Genomic DNA, 23,457 nt, shown 5'->3' on the forward strand with positions numbered 1-23,457 from the left:
AATGACTTCTATAGCTGGGGCTGGGCCAGGCCAAAGTCAGGAGCCAGGAATGCCAGCAGGTCTCCTATGTGAGTTGTAGGGGCCCAAGCACTTGGGCCATCTTCCCCCACCTTCCCAGGCATGTTAGCAAGGAGCTGGATTGAAAGTGGAGCAGCCAGGACTCAAATTGGTGCCCATAGGAGATGCCAATGTCAAAGGCCCCTACTGCACCACACGCTGGCCCCTGAAAGTTTCCTTAGATGTGGAGATAGAGTGGTGATGGAGTGTGGCTTTGTCTGTGTAAACTCTCAATCCACTGTGGAATTTTCTGGGCCTCTAGCTGTGAGACTGGGCCATCAGATCATACCACCCCCCCACCCCCACCACCCCCACCCCCGCCCCCACCACCACGAGGCTGCCGGAGGCTGAGACTCGAGGAGGCTCTGTGTGCCTGGCCTTGGGCTGCTGGGTGGATGTGGGGGTGAGCTCCAGAGACAGGCGCTCCTTAGCGACTTGGGGCCTCTTGGTGCGTTAGAGACCTAGAAGGTGTGGAAGAGTAGAGAAAGCAAGGCAACTACAAGACTTAAAACGTCAGAACTCATGCTTTAATAGACACTGACATCACAAAGGAAGAAGGCCAAGTGCCCCAGCAGTCTCCATAAAAATAGGAAGCTCTCTTCCACGGTAAACTCTGCAGTAGAAAAAGTGGAATGCGGATGGAACCGCGCCGTCTACAAAAAAGTCCACAGAGGCCAAAGATGGCTAACACTGCGCGTAAGGAGCGTGAGTGGCGAGTGGGAGGCGTCTGAGGGGGGAGGGGAGGCACGGGGGTGCCGATGGGCCTGGTGCACACGGGGGCTCGGTTCACAAACCACAGGTACATTTTAGATAAAACGACAAAGCAGGTGATGAAAATTACACAGTTGTTCCTCTCTGCCTACTCACTAAATGCAAACCAGATTATTGCATTGGATTTTCCAACCTGAACCCAAACCAACCAGGCTACCATTCCTGTGAGTCTGCAAGCGCGTTTGGCTGGGAGGTGGCTGGACAGGCTGGACCAGGGACTGCCGCAGTGCTCACCGACCAGGGGTCCCGGGGGGGGGGAGGGGGCTGTGCGGTGACACCTCATCTTGGGTCAGTGCGGGCTGTGACGTTTTCAGAAACAGGACTGGGAGAGAACTGTTTGACTTTGCTGCATGCCAATGTGGATCGAAGCGTCCGTTTAGGAGCTCGTTCTGTCGTGGGAATCCCAGTTCAGCTCGCTCACTTTGCGGTCGCGCCAGGGTTTCTAAGAGGGGTTATTGCTTGTGTCAGTCTCTGCGTTTGATGGGGTACAGGAGGGGCAGGGCATCCCAGTTTCCAGAACTTAAAAAAAATCTAGCCAATGCTGCCTGCACGTGGGAAGCAAAACTGTTGACGCCTCCCAAGCAGGGAAGGTTGTGGGGTGAAAAGCCAGGGGCTGCTCAGGCGCCCTCCTGTGCTCAGGTGCCCGGGCCCGCCAGGCCGTGCTGCCCGCTCCCTGGCTCCTGCGAGCCTGTGAAAGCAGAGCCAGCTCCGTGTGTGTTTCACGTCGTCTGCACCGGGCGTCAGAAAACTTCTCCTTAAAAGGCCCCGATGAGCTACTTTAGGCTCTGTGGGCTAAGAGGCAAAATGGAGAATATTATGTAGGTATTTATAGAACCATTTTACAAGGTAAAATTCCATCCTTAGCTCGTGGCCAGACCCGCCGTGTGGGTGACCAGACGGCGGCTGGAGTGGCCGTGGCTAAGCCGGGATGAGCACAGGGCCGGCCTGTCGCGTGACGGTGAGCGCGCGCAGCCCTGGGCGTGAGCTGAACGACGCGCTCCGCTGTGTGCTGTGCGCTCTTCACTCAGGTGGCGACGCGCGGCCTGGCAGCCGCCGGGCGCGGGCTCGGGACCTGCAGGGGTCCTCTGCTTCTACCAGCTTTGCTGCTCTTCCTTGGAACTTGCACATGGGACAAAAAAACACTTTTTTTTTTTTTAAATCACAAGTACTGTCTGGCTCTTGAGTTTGAAACTGAAAACAGCAGTGTCCTTGGGATCTAGGCGTTGGTCTGCGCTGAGGTTCATCACGGCTGTCTGCGTGCGCCCGGCTGCAGCTTGCGCTCATGTCTCCTCTGCCCCTGCGACCACACTGTTAATAGCCTCTCTTCCAGGGGGGATCCGAGCGGGGTGTCAGGCCTAGGACCCAGGGAGGAGAAGCCTTCCCGAGGTGGAGCCTGCGGCCAGGCCCCTCCTGCCCCTGCCCTGTGCCCTCACTGTGAGGATGGTCGGGGTTTACTTTTGGAGCTGTCGAAAAGAAACTTATCTCACTTGTCCAACTAAACTTAGTACTAATGATTTTCAGCATTTCAGTACTTTATTAAAATAAATTAAAAGGTATCCCTAACTAGACCGGCCCCTCGCCTCCCTTCCCCGTGGAGCAGGCAGTGGGGACGGAGTCTCCCGCTGCGGTCGCGGGAGCTGGCACTGGGTTGGGGTGGAGGGGGCTAGGGGGGCTGGGGCAGGAATAAAATCATACAGCTACTCTAAGGGAGCAGGAGCCGGAAGGCGGACTTCTCATGAACCTTGTTAGCCACGGGAGGTTTGTTTTCTTGTAAAGAAACTGAATCATTCCCAACCTTTCCCCCTGAACTTGATAATTACTTATTGATGATTCCTCAAAATTTGACATTTTACAAAACTTTGAGTTTTTAAAAATAACAGCTATAAATGCAAAGTATTATTGATAATAAAACCAAGTTGTTCATCCATGTACAAAAAAGGTCAGTAACGTTTTAAAAGCACAAAGTTGCATTTTAAATCACAATTGCATAGTTCTAAAATGCCTGGATAACAGTTACATAAATTTCTTAAGAAAATTCAAGTTTGGTTGACAGAGGGGCCCAGAGGACGCTGGCGAGCCCCGTGGCGCGGAGCTGCCCCTGCGGGTCTCGCTAGCGCGGCACTTGTGCGGGGCTCCGCGTGGAGGTTCTGTGCTGCCCTCCCCGGCCGGCACCCGAAAGCCGCGTGTCAGGGGCTGCGCCCTTTCCTGCCCGCACCCGAGAACCGTGACCGCTGTTGTACTAGAGCCCGTTGAGAGTGCACCCGAGATGAGAAGCGGGGAGTGGGAGGGTAAACATTTGGCGAGTGTAGACTGCATCGTGAGCCTCCTGTCCTGGCCCACGGCAGTCCTGGCGTTCGGCGGACCTGGCCCCGAGGGGCCGCCCGGGCGTGGGGCGGCGGTGGCCCCGGTCCAGAGTGCGCCGGCGTGAGGTGGTGCTGGCGGCTGTGTGGGGGCCGCACCCAGGCTCGGAAGACGCTTCAGCATTTGGAAGAAGGGAAGAACCTTCCTGGGGACAGGAACTTGTAGCCGTTTCCCGAGGGGAGTCTGAGGGGGCGCGCGGCGCTGGCGGGGCCGGCGGGCTCGGGGCGCCAGTGTCCGTTGGGGGGGGCCTGCGGCGGCGCCCCGTCGCGCTGCTGCGTGGACAGCTCCTGCAGCTCCAGCTTGTCTGCCCCCTCCTCCTTCTTGTTGTGCCGAGGGGACAGGTTCAGCAGACTGAGGACGTCCCTTTTGGAAGTCATGGTGCCAGGGGTGCCCCGGAACAGCTTCATGGGGCCTGGCGAGTGCTGGGGGGCGCTCTGCCAGAACATCTTGAGGTTGTGGACGGCCTGCACCTTCTCGTCGATGGCGGCCATCTTCAGTTTGTCTATGTCGGGGGCATCGGCCGGGCTGGAGCGCGCGGAGCCGGCCGAGGAGTAGGAGAGCGCGGGGGACGGGGCGCTGCCCGCAGGCGACTGGTGGCCTGAGCTCGGGGACTTGGAGATGTGCGCGCTGTAAGGCGAGCTGGGGTACTTGAGCTTAAACAGCGGCTGCTCGGCCAGGGAAGCCTGGGAGTCGGAGCCGGGCGACGGGCGGCCGCTGTGCTGGCTCGGGCTGTCCTTGACGGACGCCTCCGAGGCGGCGGGGCTGCTGTAGCCTGAGCTCACCTTGGGGAGGGACGAGCTCCTGGCGGGGGGCTTGGGTCTGCCAGTGACCGGGGAGGCCTGGTTCTTCTGGTGGGAGAGGACGGGCCTGCTGAAGGCGCTCGTCTCGGACGCCCTGAAGACGGCTGCACCGCCGGGCGCCGGGCGCGCGTCCTCAGCCCCGAGGCCCTTCCCGGCCTGGCCGCCCCTCTGGAGCCGCTCCACGGCCATGAGGTGGCTGTGCGTCTCCTCCAGGATCTTCTGGGCCAGCTCCTGCGGCTCGAGCTTTGGGTTGCCCTCTTCTTGGGACTTCACGGTACTGTCTGTTTCTGTGCTAGACTGGTCCGATTCTCCTGTGTCTGAACTGGCCAGTTTTCCTACCTTCTGGAAGGGCGAGTTGGGGCTGGGGATGAGAGTCATTTTGACCGGCGAGCTGGGTGTGCTGACGCTGCCCTTGGAGCTCACGGACACTTTGACCCCGCCCGCCGGCCCGCCTCGGGGCGCCCTGTGGTCTGGGGAGAAGCGGCCCTGGCCCTTCCTGTTTTCGTGGTAGGCCAGGGGCTCCGTGCTGATGATGGAGAACCCCTCGTATTCTTCTTCGTCCCTGTGGCCCGCGGGGCGGCTCTGCGGGGACAGCTGGCCGCGAGGCAGGGTGGATCTCTGCGGGTGGGCATTCTTGGGCCTGGGGCCCCCGCCTTCTGGCCCCGCCTCGGGTTTGGAGACAAAGCTCATGGAGGAGGCGATGGAGCTCAGGCTGTACACGGAGATGGCGTCCGAGGCCATGCTGTCCACGCCGGTGGGGGAGAAGGGGGGCTGCTGGTAGCCCAGGGGCAGGGCGTTGGAAACCGACTGCGCGGAGGCCAGGGACTCCAGCGAGGAGGAGCTGTCGAGGCTGAGGCGTTTGGGCAGCTCCGTGGAATCTGAACACAGAACAGGGGCCCAGGGGCAGTTAGGACCGAGATGGCTCTGGTCTTTCTTTCAGAATGACAGCTGTCTGTAACTGCACAGAAGTGGGCCGAGGACGACGACCCAAGGACGTCTTGCATGCTGTCCCAGCCCCCAGGCCAGCACAGGGCCCCACATCCGCTTCCTACCCTGACTGGGGCCGGCAGCCATGAGCGCGCCCGGATGTCTGCCGTCCTAACCCCACCCCTGTCCAGCACACTTCCTCTCCAGACTCCTCTTCCCCTGCCCTCTCAGGCCATCCCTGGTGCTGTCAGGCTCATGTAGATGCCAGGGTCCACTGCTGACCCCTCATCTTGGTGCCCTTTGACCCCTCGAGTGCCCACAGGACACAGCCCCCTTCCTGGGAAGTTACAGACACGTTCATGCCCCAGCCACCTGTTCTGACCTCAGCAGCGTGGCCGTGCGCGCCCCGGGCAGGTCCTGTTGCTTCTGCCTTCGGGCCGTGACCACCACCCGGCCGGGGGCCACACCTGCCTCTGCCCCTGCCTCTGCCCCGCCTGTGTCTTCAGAGCCCTGGTCTGCCTGCACTGCATGCTCTGTGGGGGCAGGAGTTCTCGACAGCTCCGCGGAACGCCCCTGACACAGACACACCACGTGCCCGCGCCGGAGGGCCAGGCTCTTACCGAAGAGAGCGAGCAGGGACTGGAGCGCGAAGTGCACGGCTCGCCGGCTGGCCTGCTTCCCGGTCTTCAGGGTGACTTCCTCCTGGCCCACTTCACAGAGATCAAAACCTGGAGGAACCGAGGGCGTGAACAGTGCTTCCTCAGGAGAGCCCGGGCTCTGTGCAGCCTCCTGGCCGCACCCGCAGGGGGCGCCTTTCCCGACCCATGTCAGAGCCACGAGCAGCAGTGAGCAGCCGACCCAGGGCGCCCGCTGGACGTGGGCCCCGTTGGCTGGGTGTGCGGCTCTCGCCGCCCGCCTCCCTGGCTGCTTCCCCGTCCTCCTGGTCCTCAACTGCGTTCTTAAGTGCTCAGGGCCGGAATCGGTAAGGATCGCCAACACCTGTGGTTTTCTCTCTGAACTTGAAGGACTGTTCAGGACAGAGATGGGTCGTCCTGTGTGTCTGCAGGCTGAGCCCCTGCAGGAACCTCACTCCGCCTAAGCCCTGCGCTGCCTCCCGCCTGCAGGGATTCTAATGAGGCTCAGCGGCCGCACTGGGACGGGGCAGCGGCATCCAGCAAACGTGCCTTCCTGAGACAAGGCCTCGCGGGCGCCAGGCCAGACTGAGGGCTTGCGAAGTCTTCCCGCAGCTGCCTTCCAGGGATCACGGAGCCCCGCCTGAGACACTGCAGAGGACACGGTGCTGAGCGAGCCCCCGGGGGGCCGGGCACCCAGGAGCCTCCGTCCGCCCAGTGCTGCTGTCCGCGCGCTGCACCGTTCATCGGGGAGAAGCAGCTGGCCCCTTTACTCTGCGGAACTCTGACACTGTCGTCCCCTGTGGACTCGGGTTCCGTGGGGGAGCCACCCAGCATCCGGGTCTCCACGGGACATTTTCCTCTCGGGACTCAACAATCAACAGTCCCGGAAGCAACAGGTAGGCCTCAGAATACTCACGCCGGGGTGGCGTGGTGGCGCAGCACGGCACGCGGCATGGGGACACTGCACCCACATCAGAGCGCGGTTCCCACAGCTCCCTGCTCACGCGCCCGGGAAGGCAGCCGAGGGCGGCTCAAGTGCCTGGGCCCTGCCGCCCACGTGGGAGACCCGGATGGAGTTCTGGCTCCTGACTTTAGCCTGGCCCAGCCCTGGGTATTGGGCACATCCGGGGAGTAACCCAGCAGATGGAAGCGCTCTCTCCCCTTCTGTCACTTTGCCTTTGAAATAAATCAGTCTTCAAAAAGTGGTGTCCTGTCGCCTCCTCTATGACGTCATCGGCTGCATCTGAGGACCTGGAGGGGCCTTGCGGGGGCCCAGCCCAGGCCGCTTCTCTCCCAACCCTGCTCCTAGGGCAGGCCGTGACACTGATGGGATCCCAGCCCCAGAGCGAGCCGGCGCCCGCTCCTCCACCCCTCCCGGCACACTGGCAGTCCCGCTGGGGCTGCGTCCTTGGCAGGGGCAGGTCTCGGCCTGCTGGGTTTTGGCCGTTTTGTTTTTTTGGCTGGCGCAGTTGCCCCAGGGCCTCGTGTCCTGTCACAGAAGTGAAGACAACGTCCCGAGTGCGGTCCTGGCCTTGACTCCGGCAGACACTGCTTTCCGTCCACAGACGGGAGGCAAGTGCTGCGGCTGGGCGGGGCTTCGTGGGGGCCCAGTGCAGCCAGCTGCCAGCCAGGCGGGCTGGGAAAGGTGGCCCAGCGCGGGCCCTCAGGTTCTCAAGTGGAGGACGCCACCCTTTTCCCGTTGGCCGACCTGCGGAGCTGACGGCTGCTCCCCGGGACCGTGAGGTCGGCCCGTCCGCGGCTGGACTGCACCCCCACACCTCTTCTTTCCCCGGGCCTTCCCCAGCAGCGTCCCCGTGGCGCTGAGGCCCGGCTCCCTGCCCCAGCCGCTCCCGCGAGGTGCTGTGCTGTCCCCGGGCAGAAGCAAGCTGTGGGGTGAATGGCTCTTGGCGGGCGTCACCAGGCTCTCAGGGCGGGAGGAGACGCACGGCCTCTCGGAGGCTGCTGGGCAGCCACGAGCCCATGGCAGGAGGGAGAGCGGGTATCCTGGCCGGGCACTACGGCTCAGGGTCCCTCACAGCACTCAGCAACCCTGCTGTTCCATCGGTTTCAGGAGCAAATGACAGAAACCGTTGTTTCTTAGGGCTGTAAGTTTGCCTTTCCCGTAGCCCGTAATCGCAGCCTAACCTCTAACCCCGCTGGGATCCGGCAGATTCCCACGAGGACGGGGCGGCCAGTCCAGGCAACACTGCGGTCTCGGCCTTGACTGTTTCCAGTTAGGAAGCCGAGATGCCGCCGAGGCAACACCTCTGTTCCCTCAGCCGTGCCCGGCAAGCGCCAGGAGGAAAATCGTTTTCTGAAAGATGGAATGGCGTGGCCTGGGGGTCAGGGCGCGTTTGGCCTACCTAGAGCTGCCAGGAACTCGTGACAGCCCGGGAGCCGCCACAGCTGCACGCTGATGGAGACCTGGATGGGGGCCGAGGCGAAGTCCTGCTCCTTCTCGCCGGCCTGGAGCTGCACGAGCACCTGGTGGAGCTGAGAGAGGCACGGGCGTGAGCGGCCGTCCGGCCCCGTGCTCGTCCCTGCCGTCTGCAGCGCGAGCGACCTTCGCGGCCCACGTGCGGCACGCTGGCAGCTCTACCAAGGCCTCCCTGCCTGCTGTCCTGCCACCTGTCTGGGGGAACCCGCAGGGCGGGGGGCAGCAGGGGCCAGGCGGCCTCACCGGGCGGGGGCCATCCCAGCCGTACCTGTGGAATTCCAGTCAGTTTTTGGGTCTGGGGTCAGAGGTGGTCACGGAAGAACCCACGTGCCCTCCAGGGTGCCTGCGCCCCCTGCACCACAGGGCCAGAGTGCCCTACTCAGGGGTCTTTGGGGTGCAGCATCACATCAAACTGGACCTGCCCCTGCTTTAGGGTGAACTTGACAATGTCACGTGGAGGACACAGATGGGCGGAGCAGCAAAGGGAGCCAGAGCAGAGGAAGGGGAGGGCACAGGTCACCTAGGCCACAGCACGGGAGGCTCCACTGGACAGCGCGTGCACGCCAAGCTCAGAGCGCCAGGGGAACGCGGGGGTGGGCGGGTGCAGGGGCTCACCTTACCACCGTCACTTAAAGAGTACTCACCATTCCCACCATATTTTTAACAGCCTTCGGCCAGCAGATTATAAGGAAAAGAAAGAAAGAGAGAGAGAGAGAAGAGTTTAGACTCAAGCACAGGCTGTTACGCAACACGAGCTGATCGCTGCTTTAGGAAGCGCCACGCAGGCCGCGGCTCTGACCGCCGCACGTGGGGACAGGAGCGAGAGTCAGCAGGGGACACACAGGAGGAGGAACAGCCACACCCAGGCCGGACGTGCGGGGCCAAGGGGCACAGCGGAGGTCAGCCGGGGGTGTGAGGAATTCCAGAGTAACACGGGGGAAGCCCCCAGAGAGGCCACCGCCCCGGGGGCGCAGCTGGGACAGCGCCGGAGCAGGGGCCCAATGCTGTAGCAGGCGCAGCCGCCTCGGGCTCCCCCCGAAAGCCAGAACCCTCGCGCTCGGCTCTCTGGGACACTCAGCCCTACCCTGCCAGTGTCCTGACGCGACTCTAGCGCCTTCGTTTTTGTAGAACACAGATTCTCGACCCTCCGGGCTCCGGGGTTTAAGGTCCAGGCTGTGGAAGGCTCTCCTGATGCTGTTGCGCACGCAGGCGCAGCACGGTCCCCGCACGGCCCGGGAGCCCGGGGAGGCACAGACCTGGGGCGGCCGCCGTTCCAGACCAGAGCTCAGTCCTGCACGGGCTGGCTTTACCTCTGTGAGCCAACAGTGCTCGCAGACCACTGCATTCCAAAATGACCAGAAAAACACTGCTCTGTAGGGGCCGGCACTGTGGACTTGCGGACTAAACCACCACCCGCGAAGCTGGCATCCCAGATGAGCGCTGGTTCAAGTCCCGGCTGCTCCACTTCCCATCCAGCTCTCTGCTATGGCCTGGGAACTCAGCGGAAGATGGCCCAAGTCCTTGGGCCCCTGCACCCATGTGGGAGAGCTGGGTGGAGTTTCAGGACTCAGTCTGGCCCAGCTGCGGCCATTCGGGGAGTGAACCAGTGGAAGGAACGCTCCCCACTCTCCATAGCCTTACCTTTCAAGTAAACTTTTTTGTTTTTAAGGTTTATTTGAGAGATAGAGTTAGAGAGAGGGAGAGACAGAGAGAAAGGTCTTCCATCAGTGGTTCACTCCCCAAATGGCTGCAATGGCCAAAGTTGGGCCATTCTGAAGCCAGGAGCTTCTTCTGGGTCTCCCACGCAGGTGCAGGGGCCCATGGACTTGGGCCATCTTCCACTGCTTTCCCAGGCATGGCAGAGAGCTGGATCGGAAGAGGAGCAACTGGGACACAAACTGGCACTCATGTGGGATGCCGGTGCCACAGGCAGATGCTTAGCCCACTATGCCATAGCGCCAGCCCCTTCAAATCTTTTAAAAATCCAAAAGATGGGGCGCCGGATTCTGTCCCGGTTGCCCCTCTTCCAGGCCAGCTCTCTGCTGTGGCCCGGGTGTGCAGGGGAGGATGGCCCAGGTGCTTGGGCCCTGTACCCCATGGGAGACCAGGAAAAGCACCTGGCTCCTGGCTCCTGCCATCGGATCAGCGTGGTGCGCCGGCCGCAGCACGCCAGCCGCGGCGGCCATTGGAGGGTGAACCAACGGCAAAGGAAGACCTTTCTCTCTGTCTCTCTCTCTCACTGTCCACTCTGCCTGTCAAAAAAAAAAAAAAAAATCCAAAAGAACCCGTTGCTCTTCAGGGGCTGTGAGAGCATCCACAAGCCTTCTCCCACACATGGCTGACACCTGGGGCTTCTGCCAGACCCCAGGGCCGCCAGGATGATCAGTGGGTGCAGAGCAGCTCCGAGGCCGGCTTGGGAAGGGCCTGCTCCACGCTAAGGGGGAGGAGCCTCCAACCCCCAGCTCAGCTCTGTACTCCTCGGGGCAGGCACGGCTTACCCTCCCACAGCCCTGCAGTGGCCGCGCCTGCTGCACTCAGTGCTCTTCTGCTGTGGGAGTGGGGCGTGCTGGGGTCAGGGAAAGACAGGACGCCGGCAGCCCCCCTGGACCCAGAGGAGGGGCTCTAACACCTGTCAGTGCATGAGAGAGGGGTGGGATGACCCGAGACAGGCAGCACCAGGGCGCACCCCAGAACTGCCGAACTGCCGCTTCCTGTGCGGGCCGGAGCCCACGGTCTGTGCAGGGCCCAGGCCTGGGCCGGGCTGTGGGGCTGCACTTACCCGGCTGATGAGCTGCTCCCCTGTCTCCGAGGCCGTGATGAGTTTGCAGAGGGCTTGGAGGGCGGGGTTGGGCAGACCTAGACCAAGAGGAAGGGAGCGGGCGTCACTCCAACTGTGGCTTCTGTACCCACAGTCCAGCCCCTGCCCGGACGAAAGGACCTGAAACCCTCAGCGTTGGTGCTGTTTTTCAGGAACTTGGCCGAGCCAGGTGTGTATCACACGCGACTCAGAAAAGGAGAGTGCGGTCCCCGACGCAGGCAAGTGGGGCAGGGGGCGTCCAGAGCCTGCCCAGCCCCTGAGGGTGGCCGGGTCAGCCCCCAGCACGAGGGGCGGCTCCTCCCTGGGGCCAGCGCTTGGCTCCACCCCCAGTGACAGTGACAGTGACAGCACCGGTGTGCCTGTCGCCCCAGGACAGAGGCTCAGGAAAGGCCGTGCCCCCTCCACAGCAGGGGCGGGGGCTCTGGGACACGGAGCCGTTTCTCAGGATCCTCTCCTCCCTCTCTCCCCAGCCCGGAGACCTCAACGTGAGCGCCGTGCGTGTCCGCCAGCGGCTCTGCCCGGGCCCGGCTCACCCAGCAGGGACTGGAGGGTGCTGCTGCACTGCTGGAGCCGGTCGCCCGGGTCGGAGGTGGGGAAGAAGACGGCGGCCGGCAGCCCGCTGGCCGGGGGGTCCAGCCGGAAGCCCACGGCGGTGAGGAGCGCCTGCCAGCCGGGGATGCCGCCCACTTTGTTCTCCACGCTCTGCTGGGACGTGTACATGGCGTTGCGCTGCCCGTTCTGGATGCGCTGCAGGGACTTCTCCACCTGGAGGGGTCGGGGCTCCGTCAGGCCTGGCAGCCCCGCCCTCCCTCTGCGTGCTCCGGGGACGCTGCTGCCCGCATGGCCAGGAGCCAAGGCTGTGATGCTGGGCCGTGGCCAGCCGCCATGCAAGGTGGGTAGCGGCGACAAGGTCGGCATCTTTGCAGCCAGACGCGCCGTGCTGAGGGCTCTGCCCTCCTGGCCCAGCTCCCCGCGCGGAGGCCAGGGGCCCCACACCCTGGGACCCTCAGGCCACCCCCATCACTGCCCCTCCACCAGGAAGCGCCGCTGTCCTCCAAGGTCTACCGGGTGCCTGGCCCCATGGGCTGAGCCCAGAGTCTTCCCTGTCCACCCCGATACCGCGTGCCCCGAGGCGCCGGTCTGCTCCTGGGGCACAGAAGTACTAGGGGTCACGGATGCTGGTCTCTGCTGCCCCCCGGGCCACTGCTCACTGGGGCCGGAGCACCCAGGGTGAGCTAGGAGGAGGTGGGGTCCCGTGCCCTTGACTTCCGGCCCCCAAGGCCCCCACATGTACTCCAGGGGCCCTCAAGCAGAAAGCGGGTGTTCTGTGACCTCAGAGGGCAGCCCCTGGCCGCAGCAGGGGAGAGGGGCTGTGGGCTAACAGGGCCCGAGGACGCCCCAGTGCTGTATAACCCAGAGGCCTGTGCAGTTCCCAGACGCGGGCTGGCACCAGGAAGCCGTGTCCGACCCAGGCCAGGCCCAGGAGCCAGTCTGCTGCAGGCGGCGCAGGCGACACCGAGCCCAGCCCGAGCGCTGTCGGAGGCTGCGGGCACCGCCCTCCCCCGTGCACGCTGACGACTCCGAGGCCTGAGCAAGCCTCCGGCGCACCCCAGGCTGAGGAAACAGCTTGGCTCATCCGTCTGCTACCAAGTCCCTGCCTGGACGTTCGCACAGCCCAGGGGACACGCCCACCGGGAGCCCCGAGCAGGCGCCCAGCCGTGGCGGGGGCAGCCCCAGCCTGGGAGGCAGCCGGGGAGCTGGGCCTCGCGTCAGGTCTGGAAACAGCGTGCTTGTGACGCACCGCCCGCCCCGGCACCAGGGCCCCCAGGCTGGGACTGGGCTGGGAAAGGGGTGTGCTGTCCGCACACACTACGCAGTGGCCACGAAGGCCCGTCTGGAGCCCTCCGCAGTGCAGTGCCCCCCCACACCCATGCAGCCCCAGGGGAGGGTGTCGCCGGTGCTCACCAGGTGTAGCAGCACGCGCAGGGCGTCGCGGGCGCGCTCCGGGTGCTGCAGGATCTCCGTGAGGGCCTGGCCGATGATGGACGAGGGACTGTTAAGCTTGACATCGCTCCCGATGAGCAGAAAGCCTGGGGGGGGGGCGGGGGAGGAGGCCTCAGCGGGCAGCTGACACCCCAGCCTCTCCCACCCCGGGGTTAGCCCGCAGCGCCCTGCGGAGATGGTGCACCTTCCGGGCAGCGAGGAGCAGCACTGCAGTGGGTGGCTGTGGGCGTGCTGGGCTCTCCCTCCCCAAGTCCCAGGCCGTGGGGAGGGGGCGGTCCTCAGGGTCTCGGGGGTCCCAGGGTGAGCTGACACCCAGCAAAGGAGCCCCTCAGGCCCGGCTGCCGCCCGGCCTCACTACTCCTTCCCCTCGCTCCCATCCAGGGACAGGGCTGGGGCGCTTGCCCGAGCTGGTTGCAGTCTAATGGTGCACCGTGGGGAAGGCTTTTGCCATTAAAACAGAAAGATGTAAGAGTCTGGAAAGGTGGTTTAGGGTGGCCCCCATCTGCTCCACGGTCAGGACCGTGGTGACGCACAGGTGGGAGTTTCTGCTAAGCTCCAGGGCCCCTGGGGAGCACGGCAGGCCCGGCCTTGCCCTCTGTGGGTCCCGGCCTGCCAGGGAGGGTCCCGGCACGGCTGCTGCTGCTGCGTCCTGCTCCCTTCCCGCCCCTGGGGACCAGATGTCGCCGCCCCGGCCCCAGCCCCTGCAGCAGGCCTCCCCGACGTCTGTCCCCCTTATGGGTCCCTCAGATGCCGACGGGGAGCTCGGGGGAGCCTGCGCAGCTGTCTCGAGTCACACGCAAGATGGGAACAAGTTCTGCCGTGGTCCTCCACCCACCAGATCCAGGGTCTTTCTCCCACCTGCCTATAGTCAGGGGTGGTCACTGAGGGGCCAGGAGGTGGGGTGGCCCGCACACCCCACCGGGAGTCCCAGGAGGAGAGGCAGCTCGGGCAGAGGGTGGGGCTCCGCACACCCGGCCCCGGCGCCCTCTGCCACGGCTGCCCTGCCGCCCCGCCCGGGGCCGGCTGCGCCTCGAGCCCGGGGATCCCCGTGGAGGCGCCTACCTGCCCAGTGGGACGGGTGCGCGAAGGCCTTGCTGCTCTGCACGGCCTTCATGGCCTCCCCCAGCGCCGCGCTGGCCTTGAGGCCGTTCAGCAGCGACGAGTAGAAGGCGTGGATGAACATCTTGGAAGCGGCCACGGGCACCGGCCACAGGGACACGAGCACGCACTGCGCGCCGGCGGCCAGGAAGGCGCGCGTGAGCGCGATGACCCCGTCGGCCGTGACCCTGCCGTTGGACTCCTGGGAGGAGCCGAGCACCACCAGCTTCACGGGCAGCCGCAGGTCCAGGACGTCGGCGGCCGTGAGCAGCAGCTCCTGCAGGGGCGGGCAGTCCGAGATGCTCTCGGCGTCGCTGGCGTCGTCCTGCACCCGCAGGGACTCGGGGATGGTGTAGGGGTGGCCGAAGGAGCTCTTGCTGCTGCCCGGGTTGCCGTCCGCGCTGGGCGTGAGGACCAAGGCCGACAGCTTCCAGGAGATGTGGGTGGCGAAGTGCACGCACTCGGCCTGGGTCAGGGCGCTCATGACCCTCTCCTTGGTGGCCACGCTGCCCACCAGGGGCTGGCAGCCCAGCAGCTCCGACACCATGTAGGCTTCCTCCTCGGCCGCCGGCATGGGCCCCCACAGCCACCTGTCCATCACGGCCGACGGCAGCTTGGGGTTGCCGATGACAGCCGCCATGGACGTGGAACTGGAGTAGGTGGGCGGGCTCTTCCTCAGCTGAGTCTGGGGGAGGGGACACAAGCAGGTCACGGTCAGGGGGGCCCCCTGGACCCCTACAACCCCCTTCACTCTGATGTCGCCACGTGTCCTCGCCACACGCCTCCGACTTCCTGAGACTGGGGTCTGCCCTGCCGCGTTCTCAACACAGATCGGGCGTGGGCAGGGGGAAGCCGCGGCCCTGCGGGGACAGAATGCACACGGGGCGTGGGAGTGGCTCCATTCCCGTGTGCATCAGCCTCAGGAGCAGGCCACCCTGTCTCCCGGGAGCTGCGTGAGGAGCAGTGCACACACACTCCGCAGACAGAAGCCCAGCGGAGGGCTGAGTTTTCCCCGTGATGACTTCTGGGGAAACATCAAGGACCCAAAGGTTGCAAAATGACGTCACAGCAAGGCTAGGTGCCTGTCAGCCCACTGCTCTGCTCAAATTAACATCTGCACAACCAGTGAGACCCAGCCCGACCCCAGATGAACCAGGCCATGGGCTCAGCCCGGGAGCACGCAGGGCCAGCACCTGGGCCCGGAGGGCACCCAGCCACGGGCGGGCAGTGACCACACAGTGAGTCAGACGCCCGCAGTAGGCAGCCCTGCAGCCCTGGGGGCAGAGGAAGCCAGGGTTCCCAGGTCTCCCAGGCTTTGGGGTTGGAGCAGCAGTGCGCCTGGGGCGGGGCCTGGCTTCCCCAGACCGCGGGCTCCTCGTGGACTCCCCACCCCGACTGGCCTTGCTGAGTGAGACGTGAACCTGCCCGGCCCCTCTGCAGGACAGCATGTGATGCCCAGCCCGGTGGAGAGCAGGGGGCCCTCCACCTGGAGACACTTCCTCTCTGAGGGCCCCCCCACCAGGGGGAGGCCATGGCCCGGAGCCCTACCTTGGAGTGCGGGCTGAGCGAGCGGATGGCGGGCACGGCGATGAGGGCGAAGCGCTCGTACAGGTACTCGTTGGAGGAGCTTCCCTTCAGCAGGGCGAAGGGGATGAGGTAGAGCTCCCCCTCCAGGACCAGGACCAGCTGCCGGTGCCGGCCCACCGGGCCGCTGGAGTGCATCAGGCCCTGCGGAGCGAGCGCAAGAGGCTGACTGGGGCGCCAGGCGCCAGCCCACCCCAGGGCGTTGCCCCACGAGGAATGCTGACCCGGTGTCCCCCAGGACCAGGACACGGGGCCTCAGCACAGGGACCCGAGAGCGTTCTGGGGGTGCCCAGTCTCAAAACAGGGGCCAACAGCTCCGCGGGAGCAAGGTGCATTTTCCAAGAGGCTGGAAATTCAAGGGGCAGCAGGTGCGGGCCGGGTCCCTGGCTCCTCCCCTAAGCAGTTACCCCCGGGGCCCAGGCTCTGGGGAGCTCAGTTGCGCCAAAGCACTGACACCACCCCTCCAGGAAGGGGTGGCATGAAGGAGGGTGCACACGGAGCCACAGACGCACAGACACCCGCTCATCCCCGCGCTCCACCATGGCTGTCTTTCCAAGGGCACTGCCCAGGCAGGCGGCGGCTGGACACCAGTGAAATGTAGGCTGAGCGGGACAGACAGGGCAGAAGCTGCCGCTGCCCGTGCTGCCCTGAGCCTGCGGGGGGGAGGTCGGGCTCGCACAGACAGACAGCCCCTCCACGCACCAGGCGCCTGGGGCGGGGCTGGCTCCGCGGGAGTCCGCCAGGCCCCCCCCTCCTCCCCAGCTTCCCCAGGGCCCCGTCTGCTGCGCTGCCCTGGGCGCTTGGCTGAGAGTGGCAGAAGCACTCGGCTAACCCAAAGTGACACGTGCCTGGCGGCTGGCGGGATTCAGCTCCACAAAGCCCCACGACCTCCATTTTTTTTTTTTTTTTTTTTTAATTCTAGCTGCACGTGAAGCAGAGAAACAGAAGCAGGCGGCCAGCACACCGCTTGTTTGCTTTCCGAGCCCTTTCCCCTGTGACCCGGGAGGGAAGGGCTTTGTCACAGTGGCCTTGTGGGTGAGCTCTGGGTCCACGCAGGCACGCACCTGGGCTGGGCTTCCTCCCTGCGCCATTCCTGAACCGTGCAGATTGGGGTGGCTCTGGGGGACCCCTCTGGAGAGCAGCGCCACCACACTCAGTGGCACCCCGAGCTCAGCGATGGGGCCAGCAGTGGTGACGGCGACACCACTCCAGGCTCAGCGCTGACTGCACCTGCACGGACACGTGCCTGGTCAGAGTGGGGGGCGAGGCGAGGCAGCTGACGTGGTCCCTGCAAAACCTGCTTCTCGGAGGCGCGTGCCTGGCAGCGGGCTGTGTCCTCCGTGACGCCCTGCAGGGCCCCTCTCCCAAGCCCAGCCCCCGAGCAGCGCCCACCCTGGCCTGCTGTGCTCCTCCGGGAAGTCGGGCCGGGCTGGGCGCCGTCCCTGCTGTAAGCTCACCAGGGATGTGCTGAGAGAGGCGGTCACCGAGTGACGCCCAACTCAAGGACTCTCCAAAAGGCCACGAACAGCGAGTGAGCAAGCTGTGCACAGATTTAACTTATGTGTCAAATAAACTCCTTCTACTCCATTTTGAAGGACCCTGGTACAAGCACTGTGGCACACGGGAACTAACGCGCCAGCCCCCGCAGGCGGAGGCGCCCAGCCAGCCGCGCAGCCAGGAGCTGTGTGAGGGCTGAGCGGACGAGGCCCCTGGGCAGGTCTGGCAAGGGAGAAGCTGCGGCCCGAGCAGGAGCAGCCATGGTGGGGGCGGTGGCCATGCTGCAGGAGAGAGAGCACAGCCCCCCCCCCCAGGAAGGGACAAGGAGACTCGCAGGAGGGGCGAGAGTGAGCCTTGAGGGCGGGGGCAGGAAGGGAGGACCTGGCCGAGGGGAGACTGCTCTCTGGACCTCCAGCCCCACTGCCAGTTCTAGGTCCTTCGAGGACAATGCCCGCGTTCTGGTGAGCACTGCCTGGCGTCCAAAGACTCACAGTGACCACACATGGACTTGAAAAGGGACAAAAGGGGTCGGCATTGTGGTACAGTGGGTTAAGCTACAGCCGGCATCCCATATGGGTGCTGGTTTGAGTCCTGGCTGCCCCACTTTTGAACCGGCTCCCTGCGGTGGAGGATAGCCCAAGTGCTTGTTGCCCCTGCACCCAAGTGGGAGTCCCAGATGAAGCTCCAGGTTGGGCCTGGCTTCAGCCTGGCCTAGTCCCAGAAGCGCTCTCTGTAATTCTGCCTTTCAAATAGATCAGTCTCTTAAAGAGGGAGAAGAAGGGGGTCTCTGCACACATCGCCACTTAGATCACCAAGGGGAGACGTGGCTCGCACCCCGCCTGCTGGCCTAGAAGAGAGCACGTGACGCCTTCTCGCGGGGCCTGGGCTCGGAAGAGAACACAGCTCCGCCATCAGCCTCCACCCAGCAAACCCCGTCAAAGGCTCAGCTCTCCTACCCCTGAGATGTCCCGAAGTGAGATCTTTTGAAGGGGAACAAGACCAGAGGCCAGGACACAGGATCTGCCTGTCCCTGAGCGCGCAGGCCCCGTGATAGGGGGAGGCATGTCGGGCGCCACCGAGGGGCAGACTGGAGAGGGCCGCCCCTTCTGGTGGGTGTGTGCCCAGGCTGGGTCAGGAGAGGCTCCACTCCTCCCGCCATTGCTGGGGTCAAGTGCACCCAGTGCTGACCTTGTCACTAGGGGGCGCTGCGGAAGGGGCTTTACTACCTGGGTAGTGGCCCAGCACCCTTGCCTGCCTCCTCATGGTCTGGACCTGGCGACCCCCTCCCCACAGCCCCAGGGGCCCTGCACACAGAGCACTCCTGCCCAAGGGCACATACCCGCACCCGCACCCAGGGGGCAGCTTGTGGCTCTCCCAGCAACTGCAGCCCCACCCACTGTGGCCTGGGGGCCGAGGTGCCCCTCCTCCAGCGCCTCTTCTTCCCAGGGTGCACCCCTCGGCCTGGAGAGCCACGCGGTCTCCCTGTGGTCACAGCGTCCTGGTGATGCTGCTGTGTGCACTGTGCCCTGGTTAGCCCAGGGAGAGGGCAGCAGGGTCCGGAAGAGGCCTCTGCTGTGGAGGGTGTGGGCGCCCGAGGGACCTGGGTGCTTGCGGGCGTGTCGGGGGCGATGGCTCCAGGCACTGCTGCAGCTCCTTACCCCTCGCCCCTCCGTGTCCAGACCCTCAGGACAGCACCAGTGTGCATTCCTCGATGGCTGAGAGGAGCGAGGGGTGGGGGGTAGTGCGTGCAGTGTCTGGACTGTGCCCGGCACTCGGCACACAGGGGCCAAGTGGGACCTTCCAGGTGCTGGGAGGACACTGCCCGAGCGCCAGTCCTGCACCGTCATCCTTGGGGTGCAGCCTGCTCCCCTCCCACGCGGCCCCTCTGAAGCCCCCAACCCCCAGCTCCAACCCAGGGACGCCGGACGTCACCAGCCCTCCTGCAGCCTCGCGCACCGCCGTCCACAGCTGCTGACCGAGCGGTTACCCCACCACCGGACCACCAGCCTGCGGTTCTCCCTGGCAACTCCACAGATCCCAAAGGTGTGTGCGGGGCGATCTGATCCGATTCCCGCGTGGGTCGGGGGCCCCCCGTTCACACGCCCGGGCACCACCGCCCTCAGCTGCCCAGGACGCGCTGCACCAGCTATTAGGCTGCACGGGCGCTGCTCTCCGGCCCGAGAACTGCGTGCTGTGTGCACCACGCAGCACAGGAGGGCTCCGGGGGTCCCCTCTTTACCGGGGTTCCATGGCATCACCAGCCGCCACGGGGAGGGCAGACAACACTGGGGCCTGGGAGCGCGGCCAGTGAGACTGAGGATGAAGCGATCAATGCTGTGGAGAAGGATCCCAGAGGCACAGGACCCCGGGGGAGCTGGACCCCGAGCCGGGCCCGGGGTTTCTGACGGAGGGGGTTGATCAGACAGCGCTGATAAGGCAGGGCCACCTCTCCCTGGGAAGGCTTGTTGTGGACGGGTGTGTGTCACACAGGTTATCGGCAATGACCTCCAGGCTGGCTGACCCCGTGCCCTCACCAAACGTGGGACCAGCCAACAGCCTGCTGTCTGCCCGGACGACCTGGGACGGACAAGGCAAGCTGGGCTGGGGGTCTGAGAAACGTGACCAACGGCCAGCAGGAGCCGGAGGGGCAGACTGGCTCCCGCAGGCCACCCTCAGCCACAGCAGCTCCGAGGGCCCCGCGGGAGCCAGAACAGAGCCGGCGCCCCCACTCCCACCTGCCGCGACGGCACAGGTGAGAGCCCCCTACCTGTGGGAGCTCCCTGATGGGCCTGCGCCCTCACCCGTGTCTCCATCACACAGCCAGCTGGCCAGCAAGCGCCTACATGCGTCCTCCCCCTAATCAGTGTGCAAATGCTTGCCGTCTTTGGGTGACACCTGTCCTCATTTGAGTATTACTACAGCTGTCTCCGTCCCAAATCAGTCAGACGGCCTGGCTGCCGGCCTCACAGCCTCACCCTGCCCTCCACGCCGGCGTCTGAGGGTTTCTGCGGCAGAGCTGTGGTCCACGCAGGCACAGCGGGCGCCGGCACCCAGCGCTCTTTCCGCGTGGTGCTGCCCGATTTTCCAAGGCGCATTTTGCGAGGTACCACGGGGGTCTCCCCCCACCCCCCAGCAGCAGTTAGAGTCCCGGCCAGGCCCTCACTGGCAGGGCCAGACCCCTGCTCGCGCTCCCGGCGAGTTCCCACTGCTCCCGTGTTCAGGGAGGCCCCCCAGACCCCACCCCTGGCCTGCCGCGCACCAGGTCGCAGGTGACTCCACGGCTCCAGGAACCACAGCAGAAGCGAGCGAGCGAGCGCGGCTTTCGGATCGTCGGGCCTCGCTGCTCGTCCCAGCGCCTGGGCTCTCAGAGGACTCGAAGGGAAACAGAGCGGGCCCAGTGGCTCGGGACGAGGACGTGGCCAGAGTTGGCGCCCCCAGAGGCCTGACGGGCGTCCCCATCGGGCCTTTCCCGATCGCTGTGCTACCGGGCCTGGTTCCTTGACGGGGCAGCGCCGGCCCCAGAGGAAGCCCTGAGCCGCGGCCGTGGGTGCTGGGAGGGGCGGAGCTCGCGTGTGGTTCTGCGCGGCTGGGACTGGCCCGGGGCTGCCCTCGCCCAGGGAGCAGGGGGTCTGGCGGGGCCCGGCCACCCCTCTTCACGTCGATGCGATGGAGGGCCAGCGCGTGGACCCACGCGCGCCCAGTGCCCTTCACGCTGACCCTCGCGGCTTTTCTCCGGTGACATTTCCTCCTTGGGCTATCGGGCAGGACTTGACTTAATGTGTGATGATGGCTCCCATGCAGGGGGAGCCGGCCCGCCTCCCGGAGAAGTGGACACGCTCGCCCCGTGCTGACAGCAGAGGACAGCGCGGCTCCGGGAGAGAGCCTCGGACGGCACGGCTTCCCTGAAGCCAAATTAAATCAGATGCCGGCGCGCACCTCCGGGAAGACCCGTGCTCTTCCCTTCCCGGCCCGGAGCAACACGACTGGGGCCAAACAAAGGCGGTTGTTGGGATAATTACGTGCCCCACGTGAAGAGGCCGACCGCTGTAGCCCCGCGGTGTCCGTGAATCAGAATCCTGGACCTGCCGTGTTGATTTGTGGTCTCCCTGGAGCCGGCCGCGGGGCGTGGGGAGCTGCGGACGGTGTCCTGTCGCCCTCTAGCGGTGAGAAGCGAGACTGCATTCCGCCCTCCCGTTCCCCGGGGAAGGGGCGAGGAGGGGTGGGCTGTTCTGGGGGTGAAGCCGGCCGGGAGGCCGAGCCGGGCGCTGGGGCGGCCCAGCTGGTGAGCGGCCAGCGCTGGGGCACAGTCCTTGCCCAGCCTCTCAGCTTTCCTCCGGGGTCAGGGCAGCGTGTGCCTGGCACATGTCAGTATCGTTTTTAAAGCTTGATTGATTGATTTGAAAGGCAGAACAAGCTGTGCCTAACCAGCCCCCACTCCAGTATTTGTTAAATGAATGAATGAATGAAACGGGGCAGGCGCAGCTTTGCAGCAAGGTGTTGTCACTGACACACGATGGCTCCTGTCAGCCCGGCCACAGCTCTCGCGCTGACCACCGGCTCCAAAGGCTTCAAGGGGGCTCAGCACGTGGGCTCCGTCGCTGCAGCCAGCACTGGCCACCAGATGGAGCGTCTGCGTGGCAGGCCCGGGCCGTCCCCTGACCTGAGCCAAGGCCACACGCTCGGGGTGCTGTCGGGGCGCTGTGGGTTGGGGGGAACCTGGCGGCAGCCATCTTTGTCAAGGCGTCGGCCTGATCATCGCTCTCCCCTGGTCGAGGCCCGAGTCCCTAAATCTTCCCTGTCCTCCAGCCCCTGGAGACGCGCCGGGCGTCCAGACATGAGACCCCGAGGATCCTGGGAGTGCAGCCTCACTCTCGGAGCCCCAGGGGTGCGTCTGGGAGAAGAGCGGCACAGGCGCCCAGAACCCCCCTCCGGGACCCCTGTGGCGTCAGCAGCTTCTCCCCGTGCAGGACGGGGGGTGCTCTCCTGCCCACGGACCCCAGCTTAGGCGTGGGTCCCTGCAGGCTTGTCCACTGCAAACACGGGCCAAGCGGACGGGGTCCCCTGCCTTCCGCTTCGTGGTCGTGGAAAGCTCCAGGCTCGGCCCGCTGGCTGTTCTCTTCCTGGGGTCTTCTGTCTCCATGCAGAACTAGACCTGGGCTGCAAGTGCAGCCGTGGGCCTTGTGCGGGCAGCCACCAGGTGCCGTGCCAGTGACAGGGGACCGGAGAGGAGGAGCAGTCTTTGTTGTCCCAGAGAGGAGCACGGTGTGTGTAGGCGGGCAGCAAGGAGAGAATGAGCCGGGTCTGAGCCTAGCCAAGTGTCAGTGCCACTAGAGACACCCAAGGATGCAGGGTGCCCCCTGGTGGGCAGGTGGATGAAGAGCTCAGGGAAGGCGGGGGCTGGGGGCAGCCCGGCAGGCTTCAAAGAGGAAGTGACGCTGGGGCTGGACCAAAGATGAGCCCTGCTCCCCATGGGGGCAGAGGCGACAGCCACAGCCCGGCTCTGGCTCTGCCCTTGGCTCCCCTCCCACCTCAGAGCAAGAATGCGACCAGGGACAGGCCCGGGACTCTGGAGGCCCCGTGGGTGAGGCTGGGGCCAGCCACCTGCAGAGGTGTCTGGGAGAGCAGCCGGGAAGCTACAACGAGGGACGCCCGCACTCTCCCCTCGCGGTAGGCACGCACGGCTGGCCGGGTGTCACCGGGCCCCTTGTGGTCAGGATGTGGTCAGCAGACTGTGCCCGACAAGGGAGGACAGCCAGGCGCGTCTGGGACGGGGGCGACCACGCCGGGAGGCCCCAGGGTGCGGGGAGGCAGGCGCAGCAGTGGCCACGGCCCAGGGCCCGCGGGGTGCAGGGCTCGGCTGCCTGCGCCTCTGCACAACCCCAGTCCCACCCCAGCCCACGTGCCCAGGGCTGGCACCCTCACTGACCGGCAAGGAGGGTGAGTAGGAAGGCGGGGCCAGAGATTCCCAAAGGCCCTCTGCTCCCCCGTGGACCAGCACCAGGTGCGGGGACAGTGTGCGCGGATGGCTGGGCAGGGGTGGGTGGAGGCACCTTCTGGACACGGGGCCTCACTGCCAAGCCGTGGCCTCCCCAGGACGGCCGGAGCAGACGCGAATGCCCAGGGGGCCACCCCAGCACCCATGAGGTGCATCTCCTCCCTGGCTGCCGGCCCCACCTGCTGCCAGCACCTGGCTTCCCCAATGTACCCACAGGGGCACGGAGGCCCCCGGCCCTGCCCATGCAGTTAGAGAGCTGGGTGTGCTGCCCAGTGCCGCCGCACAGGCCACGGGACACACCTCAGGACACCCGTCAGCGGCTGCTCACGCAGGGGCACCACAGGCAGCCACGCTGACTGAGGAGGAGGGCGGACCGGCTGCTCAGAGGCACATTCCTGTCCAAAGCACAGCCCTGGACGACTCGCTCAGGCAAGATTCCACAGGGAGGGCGGGCAGTGGGGTGCAGGTGCAAA

At 65.2% G+C, this 23,457-nt stretch overlaps 1 protein-coding gene across 8 annotated transcripts in view; it reads right to left on the bottom strand.

The window, feature by feature from the left end:
* Positions 1-562: 562 nt before the first annotated feature.
* Positions 563-23,457, bottom strand: part of TTC28 (tetratricopeptide repeat domain 28) — a 689,946-nt gene continuing 667,051 nt past the window's right edge. For 7 of the 8 annotated variants that reach the window (XM_008274620.4, XM_070065754.1, XM_051826644.2 and 4 more), the window contains 9 exons: positions 15,457-15,636; positions 13,873-14,593; positions 12,772-12,896; positions 11,340-11,571; positions 10,768-10,844; positions 8,633-8,656; positions 7,915-8,044; positions 5,537-5,644; positions 563-4,867 (listed from right to left, as the gene is read on the bottom strand). In XM_008274620.4, coding sequence (XP_008272842.3) covers positions 3,306-4,867; positions 5,537-5,644; positions 7,915-8,044; positions 8,633-8,656; positions 10,768-10,844; positions 11,340-11,571; positions 12,772-12,896; positions 13,873-14,593; positions 15,457-15,636 — 3,159 coding nt within the window. In that variant the 3' untranslated portion in view covers positions 563-3,305. The remainder of the gene's footprint in view (positions 4,868-5,536; positions 5,645-7,914; positions 8,045-8,632; positions 8,657-10,767; positions 10,845-11,339; positions 11,572-12,771; positions 12,897-13,872; positions 14,594-15,456; positions 15,637-23,457) is intronic. The other variant, XM_051826641.2, reaches the window with a different exon arrangement.

The sequence above is a fragment of the Oryctolagus cuniculus genome, chromosome 21 (assembly GCF_964237555.1).
Source record: "Oryctolagus cuniculus chromosome 21, mOryCun1.1, whole genome shotgun sequence".
In the NCBI taxonomy this organism is placed as follows: domain Eukaryota; kingdom Metazoa; phylum Chordata; class Mammalia; order Lagomorpha; family Leporidae; genus Oryctolagus; species Oryctolagus cuniculus.